Below are 10,863 nucleotides of genomic sequence, written 5' to 3'. Positions count from 1 at the left end.
AAAACAAAACACAAACACAAAGCTCTGAGTTGAAACTCCAGGCAAAGAAAAGGAAAAAAGAGAGACAAGACACAGGACATAAGAACCCTAGTATTTTTCTTTAATCCATGACTATTAGCTAAATCCAAGAATTTCATTCCAGTATTAAGAAGCACATGACACTATTAGCTTACCACATCAAGTTTTGCCCATGCCTCATAGTCGTAAGATTTTATCCTGTTTTTTGTGTTTTCTTGTTTGGTTTTCTTGGAAGACTCTTTAGCTTTACTTTTCTTCTTTTTCCTAAAATTCCCATTTCGAATAGGAGGTAAATTCTAGGCAGAGAGAAAAAAAAGATTGAATACTGTGTTGTTGTTGTTTTTAAATAATTAACAATGTTAAGAACTGTTTCCAATTGAATTTGAAAGTGACTCAAAGAATCAATTTATCAGCTTCACCAGCAATGGGTGCTGGTGTCTCATGCCTGTGATCCTAGCTACTAAGAAGGCTGAAGTTTGAAGATCTTGGCCAGCTCAGGCAGAAAAGTCTGTGGAACTCTTATCTCTTATTAGTCAGCAAAAAGCAAAAGTGGAGCTGTGGCTCAAGTGGTTGAGTGCCAGCCTTGAGTTAAAAAGCTAAGGGACAGCCCCCAGCCCTCAAGTTCAGACCCAAGACCAACACCAAAAAAAAAAAAAAAGTAATTATGCTTGAAAAGTTTCATTCTTTTATTTAGGTTGGATACTATCCATGCACCAAAAAAAATATCACCTGGAAATCTGAATTATCCTTTTAATTTACAATCCTAAATTCAAACTTCAAAAGCAACTTAAATCTTTAGTTAGAACAATGAACAAGCAGTATTTCAAAGGCAAACTGAAGTGTTCCCACATCACTACATATAATACTAAAAGTTAATGAAAGTGAACTATGCAATTCATGAGTAGAGATGGGAGGGAGGGAGGGAATGGGAGAGAATGGGGGAACAGATGATACTATACCTGATGTATGTAAAGCTAACTCCACTATATATCACCTCTAAAACAACAAACTTAAAAGAACAAAAAAACCCCAAAAATTTAGCCATATTTAAATATACTGACTTATGAAAAACATTTATGCCAATACTGTTATGTTATATATCCTTAAATACATAACACATATATGTATACACACATCCTTTGATATTTTATAATGCTAAGACTTAAAATATTTTACTATACTGAATGGAGTTACTACAAATTCTGCATATTTAAAAGATGTACAATTTCTAAAACTGTTAACAGTGAAGTAAATCATTTCAATTTTAGTATTTTCACAAAACATTTTAAAAAGCTATGCTCTGGGCACAGCTATAATCCTAGCTACTCATGAGGGTGAAATCTGAGGATCAATGCCAGCAAAGCACCAAAAAAAAAAAAAAAAGTTGAAAGTGGAGCTATCAGTCATTTGGTAGAGAAAAACAGCTCTGAGATAGTGGTGGGGCCCTAAGTTCAATCCCCAGGACTGGCCTAAACAAATAAAAAATAAATAAAGTCATGCTTTGTTGTAAAATAAGGAAGTTTTGCTGTATCTAAATTAGGATTTCTCAATTTACCTCTTCAGGAACACCACTCTGCCTTCTTAATTCCATGTCCTTTTGTTTAATGTCTTTTTCCCAGTGTTCTAAATCCCTCATAAAGTCTTGTAATTCTTCTGCATTTTGTTTCACTTGTAGTTGTAATTCAATTGCTTTATTTGAAGTCATTATTGCCTTCAAAGTTTTGGTCAATCCTTGATAAGAAATAAATGAGATAACAGTTGTTCCTCAATTTACAATGGTGTGGCAGCCCCCTCAACCCCTTGCAAATTGAAGACAGTTAAATAAAAAATGAACTTTATGGGCTAGAGTTATGGCTCATGGAGTGGAGTATCTGCGTGGCAAGCACAAGACCCTTTGTTAACATCTTAGTACAAGACCCTATGTTCACATCTTAGTACTATCAAACAAACAAAAAACCAAAACACTTCTGCAGGCATGGTGGCAGCAGAGGTAGGATCGCCACTGAAGATCAGTCTGGAATACACAGTAGACCCTGTCTCAAAAACAAGCATTTAATACACCTGCCAATCACAGCCTAAAAAGACACTACATAGAATATAAATTGTTTCCTCTTGTGATACATAGTAGAAAAGACTTGCTGCTCATGGTCACTGCCCAGCATTATGAGACTTTTATACCACATAATACCCACCCAGAAAATGACCAAAATTCAAAGGAGTTTCCATTGAATGCATATTTCTTTCTCACCACCAGAAAGGAGATCATTAAGTCAGGGACGGACTGTCTACATTTGGTTTATTTTTCTGAAACTTACTTAACAACTTGTATCACTTTATAAAGGGCCAAAATATATGGACAGGAGACTATGTTGATGCTAAACAAAGTATCAATGTAATATTTTTAAATGAGTAATTTGCTAACAAATCTGATCTCCTCAAAAGCCAGTATGAAAGGCAAGGTGTGGGGGGATTACAGAAATTAGGTAGTAATGGCAGACTGGCTGCTTGTTTTCTAGTTTGTAAGTATATTCCAACTTCTTTTTTTCTTTCTTTTTTTCTTTTTTGGTGCTGATATTGGGGCTTGAACAAAGAGCCTGTCTCTTGGCTTTTTTTTTTTTGCCCAAGACTGGCACTCTACCATTTGAGCCACAGCTCCATTTTCACCTCTTATGTGATTACCTGGAGATAAGAGTCTCACAGACTTTCCTGCCTGACCTTCAAACTGCAATATTCAGATCTCAGCCTCCTAAGAGGCTAAGATGACAGGTGTGAGCCACTAGTACTCAGTCCAATTCCTTTCTTTACTCCTCTTTTTCTACCACATATTGAACTTGTACTTGACAGACACCATGGCAAAAATTTTATAGAGGCAAAAACAAAAAAGACAAGACCTCCTGTCTACTGTGATGAAAACAAGATTAAGTACTTAGTGATAGAGAACTATGTCAAATCAGATTTCTCAACCTTGGGACTATGGACATTTGAGCTGGAAGATTCCTCTTGTTAGCAACAGCCTTATTATCTTCTAAAGGCTAATGGCTAGTACCATCCCTTTGCACTAGATGTTGTGATAAACCAAACTGTTCACAGTGCCAGATGGCCCATGAAAGGCAAAGTAGCCACATTGAGCCCTATAAATACTGACCACAAAGGACAGGTATAAATCAGGTGGTAGGTGACAGGGTTAAGGAAGGAGCTCCCTGAAGTACTGAAATTTCAGCCAGGTTTTAACAAGGGCCAGTCAAACTGGGTGTTAGTGGCTCATGCCTGGAATCCTAGCTAGTCAGGAGGCTGAGATCTGAGGATCACAAAGTTCAAAGCCAGTCTCAGCAGGAAACTTTGCTCAGCAGGAGACTCTCATCTCCATGTAACCACCAGAAAACAGGAAGTGGTACGGTGACTCAAAGTAGTAGAGCATTACCCTTGAGCAAAAATTCAGGGACAGCACCCCACACCCAATTTCCAAAAAAAAAAGAGGCCAAACAAATGACTTACAGAAGCAGAATGGGAAACTATGAGGGAGAAAAAAGAGGGAAGGTAGATATGGGACCAACTTTGAAATGTCAGGCCCTGAGTTCTGATCTATATTCTAATGTGAAGATCTTGAAAATGGTAAAATAAAAAAGATGTGATGCTTGACCAGACTGAAAATTCTAGGTGTAAAGAAAATTCTAGGTGTAGCCAGGCTCCGGTGGCTCACTCCTGTAATCCTTGCAACTCAGGAGGCTGAGATCTGAGGATCGAGGTTCAAAGCCAGCCTGGGCAGGAAAGTCTGTGAAACTCTTTTTTTGTCAGCCTGGGCATTATCCCTCAGCTCTTCAGCTCAAGGCTAGCACTCTACCACTTCAGCCACAGTGCCACTTCTGGCTTTTTTCTTTTTGCTTATGTGGTGTTGAGGAATCGAACCCAGGGCCTCATGCATGCAAGGCAAGCACTCTACCACTGAGCCACCTTCCCAGCCCTCTGTGAAACTCTTATCTCCAATAAACCACCAGAAAACCGGAACTGGCGCTGTAGCTCAAGTGGTAGAGAGCTAGCTTTGAGCTGAAGACCTGAGGGACAGCACCCAGGCCCAAAGTTTGAGTCCCATGACTGACAAATAAAGAAAAAAAGAAAGAAAGACTCAAGTGATGTCCTAGATTTCTGTCTTGGGAGCCTGGTAAGATTGGTAATACTGGGCTGGGAAGGTAGCTCAGTGGTAGAGTGCTTGCCTTGTAGGCATGAGGCCCTGGGTTCCTTTCCTCAGCACCACATAAGAAAAAAGAAAAAAGCCAGAAGTGGTACTGTGGCTCAAGTGGTAGAGCTCTAACCTTGAGCTGAAGAGCTGAGGGACAGTGCCCAGGCTCAGAGTTCAAGGCCTACAACTGACAAAAAAAAGGGGGGGGGGCTGGGAAGGTGGCTCAGTGGTAGAGCGCTTGCCTTGCATGCATGAGGCCCTGAGTTTGATTCCTCAGCACCACATAAGCAAAAAGAAAAAAGCTGGAAGTGGCGCTGTGGCTCAAGTGGTAGAGCGCTAGCCTTGAGCTGAAGAGCTGAGGGACAGGGCCCAGGCCCAGAGTTCAGGCCCCAGGACCGGACCAAAAAAAAAAAAAAAAAAGATTGGTAATACCATTTTGATTCAGAAGATGCAACTTATAAAGGAAAAGAGGTTTCAGTTAGAGGGGTGACAAATAGAAAGCAGGATTAATTCAGTTGGCAGAATCTGAGTACTTAAGGAACACAGCAGGAGGAGATACCTAGAAGGTAGCTCTAAAGGACTAAGGATAAATGAGTGTCACCAGCAAAGACAGAAGCTAGAGTCATGATTTGAACATGTTTAGCCTCAATGATGACTGGGGGTTTGGAAGAGCCTGAAAAACATTAATATTTAAGGAACAGGAAAACAGGCCACCATCAGAAAACCTAGGCAGCAGCACATAACAGAGCTGGGGGGAAACTAAAGAGTATGTTCAAGGATGGCCAGAGGCAATACGTTTTATCAAAGTGGGACAGATTAGTAGTGCCAACATGGGTGGGTAAAGAAAACACATTGTAGCCAAGCGCTGGCAGGGCCTGTAATCCTAGTTACTCAGGAGGCTGAGATCTGAGGATTGTTTGAAGCCAGCCCAGGGGGGAATGTCTGTGACACTCTTACCTCTCTCCAATTAACCACCAAAAAGCCAGAAGTGTGGCTGGCTCAAGTGGTACGGTACTAGGTTTAGAGGAGGGGGGGGGGGGGGGCGCTTGAGATAGCACCCAGGCCCTGAATTCAAACCCCAGGCCTGGCATAATTTTTTTTTTTAAAGCACACCGCATTTAGCTGTATAAAGATGATTCAAACCTGGTGCCAGCGGCATTCGCCTGTAATCCCAGCTCCTCGAGAAGCTGAGAATTGAGGATCTGGGTCCCAAGCCAGCCCGGGGAAGACCAATCCGACACTCGTATCTCCAGTTAACCAAGATTATTCACTGCTGCCTGGCCGCTGGTGGCTCAGATCTAACATCTTAGGTTACTCAGGAGGCTCAGATCCGGAGGGTCGGGGTTCAAAGCCAACCTGGTCGGCATTCAGCTCGATTTCATTCCCCCCCCCCTCCCCAACCCAGAGAAAAATCAGCAGAGAGTTAGGATGGCCTCGTGTGCCTCGATCCGTGGTCAGACTAGCTCATCAAGAGGAGTGGAGGTTCCAACCCGGGGTCTCCCCCGCCCCACCGGCTACCAGACACACGGGGTGCTCGGGGGGGGGCAATATCAGGGTCACATCCGGAGACCTAGGAGAACTTGGGGCCCGCGGAGGCGCAGAGGGGGGCGGGCCCCTCGCGGTGCTGGGGGGGGGAACGGAGGCTCCGCCGTCACGACCCCCCTCCTCAGGGGGTGGGGGACGCCCCCCCCACATCCCCACCTCAGGCCAGGCCCAAGGTCTCGGCCCGGGCGCGCGCGCCGACTCCTCCCCAGGGATGCGCTCCAGGGACGCCGCTACCCAGGACACCGAGCCTGCGCAGTCCGCCCCAGTCCTCTCCGCCTCACCCTGACCTTCGGTGCGACCTCCCCCCTCCTCTTCCCGCTAGGAGACCCCCTCCCCCCAAAATGGGCCCCTGCAGCGGGTGACAACGGCAGCGTCCACCCACCTGCCCCGGGCCGGCGCTGTCTTCCCCACTCAGCGCCTCAGAGCCGCGGCGACTCACGCCGGCCCTTCCCACAAGACCCTGCGCGCCGCGCGCCCCGCCCCCGGGAGCCTGACCGGAGCATGCGCAGAAGGTCAGGCTGGGGGGGGGCCTGCTGCTCTGGTTGGCTACAGCTGGAGGGGGCGGGGCTGAGAGTGTCAAAAGCGAAATCGGAGGCTGGGTCGGCTTCAGTGTCACTCAGCTGAACCCCCCCCCCAAACTGAAGTCACCCCGAGCTAGTAGGAGCCGCCAGGCAATAAAGCCTGGGGGTATTTGCTTGAATTCTCAGCGCTTTTGTCCTTACTACTTGTATTGCTTTTGTCTTGATAAATGATCATTGTATCAGAAGGACGCTGTTTCTCTAGGATCTGGACCATGTTGTGGCTGTCTTTTATTCCCCTCTGTAAATACTTGTCTGTCTGCCTTCCCTGCAGTGTATGTATCTCTGAATCTAATGTGTGTCAATATTAAGATCTGATGTGTGTGTATACCTGGGCTTGAACTCAGGGCTATTCGCTCTCATTTGTTGTCCCCCCCCCCCAACTGGCTGTCTTTTTACCACTTGAGCCATACTTCTACACTTCCCGTCCAGCATTTTGCTAGTTAATTCGATATAAGAACCTCAAAGACATTTCTACCCAGGCTAGCTTCGAACCCCATCCTTCAGATTCCAGCCTCCTGAGTAGCTAAAATTATAGGCACGGACCACCAGTGCCTAGCTCCAAGGACTTATTTTGGCTTATCTAAAAGAAAAAATGAATATGAAGCCTTTAACACTTTAGGCTTCCACTTTCTTTGTGAGCAAAACTTTCATTACCCTAACAACTGTAAAATAAATCGCATATAACTTTACAGTCCACAAACACAAATAGCCAAATTTCAAATTAGATCAATTTTATAATCTCAAATATTATCCCCAACACTGAGATCAATGATTCCCAAGCTTGAATGAAGTTTGGGGTCAGGGAGGGTGAAAGATGTAAGTATGTACATAATTACAAACAAGCCGATTTGTGAATCCTGTCTGAGACATTCTGATTTAATTAGTCTGGAGTGCAGCCTCACTATCAATTTTTTAATTTTTAGTATTTCTTTTTTAACGACAGGCTGGAAACCACCAACCCAGGAGCTGGTCCATGAAAAGTCACCTCAAGAGTGCTCTGTCACAAAGTAATGTCATTACTTCCTCTACCCCAAATGAATTTTAAGGTCCTAGTAATCAAATCCTTAAGTGCATCACCAAAATATTTATTAATGAAATATTTTTGTTAGTGTTATGGGGAAATCAACCTGCTTTTAAGAGATCCTAATGTAGTTTAAAATTAATAATAGATGAGTTTAAAACAATATTGATTTATTGATGGTCTTATAATTGTCTATAATTGATGGCATATAATTGGTGGTCTATAATTGTTTTTATTAATATTAGCAGAGCTGACTGATATGAGCTAAAACAGGGTCAATTGTTCATAGACCTAGAGAGAGTAAAATCTCCCCACTCTCTTTCCTCTATTTTTCTCCCCTCCCCCATATATTATCAGAAGATAACAGTGAATATAGGACCAAAGAGCAAAAACGAGTTAAATAAATGTCTTAACAGCCACTTCTATCTAATCCGGGGGCTCTGATTTTCCCTGCTAAGACAGTCTTCTTCCTTGTGAGCTGAAATGCAACCATCTTCTCTGCTAGAGACCTCTACACATCTATGGGCAATTGTCATAAAATAGGCTTCAATAAAGTGAGTACATCATGCCTTTCTTAGATGTCTGTTTTATTCACTTCTTAATTTTTACCAAAAATAAACTCCAATTCTCTCCTTTGAACTCACTGTTAATATCTGTATAGTGATTTTCAAGGACACAATCTTTTTGTGGTTTATATGCTGACATTGTAATCATTAGAGGGAACAAATATGAGTATCTGTTGCAAGAGTAAATTGATACAATGAATCATTGTGAAAGCTGTTGATTTCATGTCTAAACAACCATGGAGTTCTTTCCCTGCAGTTAAATATAAAATGTTCTGGCAGTTAATAGGAATCTCAGCAAAGTTAGTAAGTATCTTTAGGATGAAAATTTACTTCCTTTTACACAGATATTGTGTTCTATTACAGATACTGTAACAGAGATATGTGACAGAAAGCCGGAGGTAAAAGCTTAAACATGAAAAAGTATTTCTATCTTGTGTATGTCTAAACATAAACAATCCAGCACAATCCTAATATGAGGCCCTGGGGCCTACTACTGTTTGACCATCTCCAGCAATGATTTCATTCATGGTACAATATAGACACTCAAGCTCCAGCAGCAATTGTGTCTGAAATTAAGTCAGCAAGGAAGAGAAAAAGAAACAATGGTACTTCAGGCCCCTTTAGAATGCTTTATTTTGAGGTTAGAGAATGCTAGCCAATGATTGAAAGCATTAGGTACCAAATTCAAGTCCTGGTCTCAGACCAAAAAAAATATTTTTCCGTCTTATTTACCATTGGCTTGGATTTAGGCACATGATCATTCATCATGACAAAGGAAGTTGGGGCTTTTTATTCTTGGCAGTCATGTACCTATCTAAAAACAGAATACAATGAATTAAGGAAGGAAATGAGGAGAGTAAATATCGAGGAGCAACAGCAGCCTCTGTCTTAGGCCTTAAATACTCTCGAGTTCTAGAGGGATGGTTAGTTTGATTGATTGATTGGGACAAGTCTCATTATGTAGCCCACACTGGCCTCAAACTCTCAATCCTCTTCCTTCCACCACAAGAGGGTGGGAATTGCAGGCCTATGACACCATACCCAGTGTAAGCATTAAGTATTCTTTTAAAACAAACTGAAAGCCCAATATATTGGCAAAGCCTAAAATTCCAGCACTCCTGAGGCTGAGGATTGTGAGTTTGAAACCAGCTGGGGATACATAGCAAGGCCCTGCCCCCCACCAAACAAACAAACAAACACATAATAACCCAGATGCTGGTGGCTCACACCTGTAATCATAGCTATTCAAGGAGGCTGAGACCTGAGGATCTCAGTTCAAAGCAAGCTCAGGCAGACAAATCTGAAAATTTCTTATCTCCAGTTAATCAGCAAAAAGCCAAAAGTGGAACTGTGGCTCACATAGTAGAGCCCCAGTTTGATTTTTTTTTAAGTGAGTTCTGGGAGCCCTTGGTTTGTTGTAATCCTAGTTAATTAGGAGGATCTGAGGATTATGGTTTGAAGCCAGTCCTGGCAGAAAGTCTGTGAGACCCTTATTTCCAATTAGTGACAGAAAAAGCTGGAAGTGGAGCTTTGGCTCATGGTAGAATACCAGCCTTGAGGAAAAGGAGCTCAGGGAGGGCACCCAGGCCCTGAGTTCAAGCCTCAAGTCCAGCAAAAATAAATAAATAAAAAAGACAATCAAGAATATGAAGTCCTGAGTTCTAGCTCTAGTACCAACACATAGACACACAGAAACAGACACACACACAGAGACACACAGAGACACACACACACACACACACACACAAACACAACCCCACACATACAGCACAATACATGAACAGCTAGATATCAAAATCCAAGCTCAGGGCTGGGAAGGTGGCTCAGTGGTAGAGCGCTTGCCTTGCATGCATGAGGCCCTGGGTTCCATTCCTCAGCACCACATAAGCAAAAAAAAAAAAGAAGCCGGAAGTGGCGCTGTGGCTCAAGTGGTAGAGCGCTAGCCTTGAGCTGAACAGCTGAGGGACAGGGCCCAGGCCCAGAGTTCAGGCCCCACGACAGGACCAAAAATAAATACATACATAAATACATAAATCCAAGCTCACTACAGCAAGCAAGAAAAGGGTAGAATTTTGTAAATCTGATTTTATTACTTACTAAGAACATAACTTGATCTGAGTGAGTCTCAGATATCTAAATCAAATTTAAATAAAGGTAATCATACCAACACATGAGAAATGGTAAGAATATATCAAATATCCTGCAAAGCTGAAGCCATAGTGACTCTCCTCTCCTATATCTAGCTCTATCTTCCACTTGTCCACCAGAAGGCTTCAGAAGAGTTCTGTCAGAAGCACAAGTCCTGAGCATCATTAGATAATGGTTAAGTCTGCTCACAGGGAAAGTGAATTGCTTCCTTCTACAAAATGAAATCTATAAGCTAGTGGCTCAGGCCTGTAATCCTGGCTATTCAAGAGGCTGAGATATAAGGGTCACATTTTGAAGCCAACCTGGGGAAGAAAAGTCCATAAGACTCTTACCTCCAATGAACCACCAAAAATGGAAATGGAAATGTGGCTCTATAGTAGAACGCTAGCCTTGAACAAATAAGCTAAGGGACAGCACCTAGTCCCTGAGTTCAAACCCCAGTATCAGAAAAATAAAAATAAATAAATCTACATAGTATGTGAGACAAATAAAAATGATGAAAGCAGCTATCATAGCATCTACATTGATTATCCCACAGTGGTATTATTGTCCCCATCTTACTGATGAGGATGCTGATCTGAATCAGTAATTTTCCCTATCAGTCAGCCACCCTTGCTAGACCCTTGGGGAATCTGACCTCAGAGTCTGAACCTTGATCCTTATATCCAAGTGATACTCTGTGGTTTTGTTGTTGTTTTTGGTGCCAGTCCAAGGGCTTGAACTCAGGGCCTAGGCACCGTCCCTGAGCTTTTGTGCTCAAAGCTAGCACTCTACCACTTGGGTTATAGCTCTACTTCCAGATTTGGG

The 10,863-nt window shown here is 42.8% G+C and overlaps 1 protein-coding gene across 1 annotated transcript in view; it reads right to left on the bottom strand.

Moving 5' to 3' along the window:
* Positions 1-6,197, bottom strand: part of Rpap3 (RNA polymerase II associated protein 3) — a 29,639-nt gene extending 23,442 nt beyond the window's left edge. The window contains exons 1-3 of the mRNA XM_013018713.1: positions 6,123-6,197; positions 1,574-1,749; positions 174-314 (exon numbers count right to left, since the gene is read on the bottom strand). Of these exons, the coding sequence (XP_012874167.1) occupies positions 174-314; positions 1,574-1,723 (291 nt within the window). The 5' untranslated portion in view covers positions 1,724-1,749; positions 6,123-6,197. The remainder of the gene's footprint in view (positions 1-173; positions 315-1,573; positions 1,750-6,122) is intronic.
* Between the last annotated feature and the right edge of the window lie 4,666 nt (positions 6,198-10,863).

The sequence above is a fragment of the Dipodomys ordii genome, unplaced genomic scaffold (assembly GCF_000151885.1).
Source record: "Dipodomys ordii isolate 6190 unplaced genomic scaffold, Dord_2.0 Scaffold42, whole genome shotgun sequence".
NCBI lineage: Eukaryota > Metazoa > Chordata > Mammalia > Rodentia > Heteromyidae > Dipodomys > Dipodomys ordii.
The sequence above is the reverse complement of the archived record's forward strand: the minus strand, read 5'-3'. Positions and strand labels throughout refer to the sequence as shown.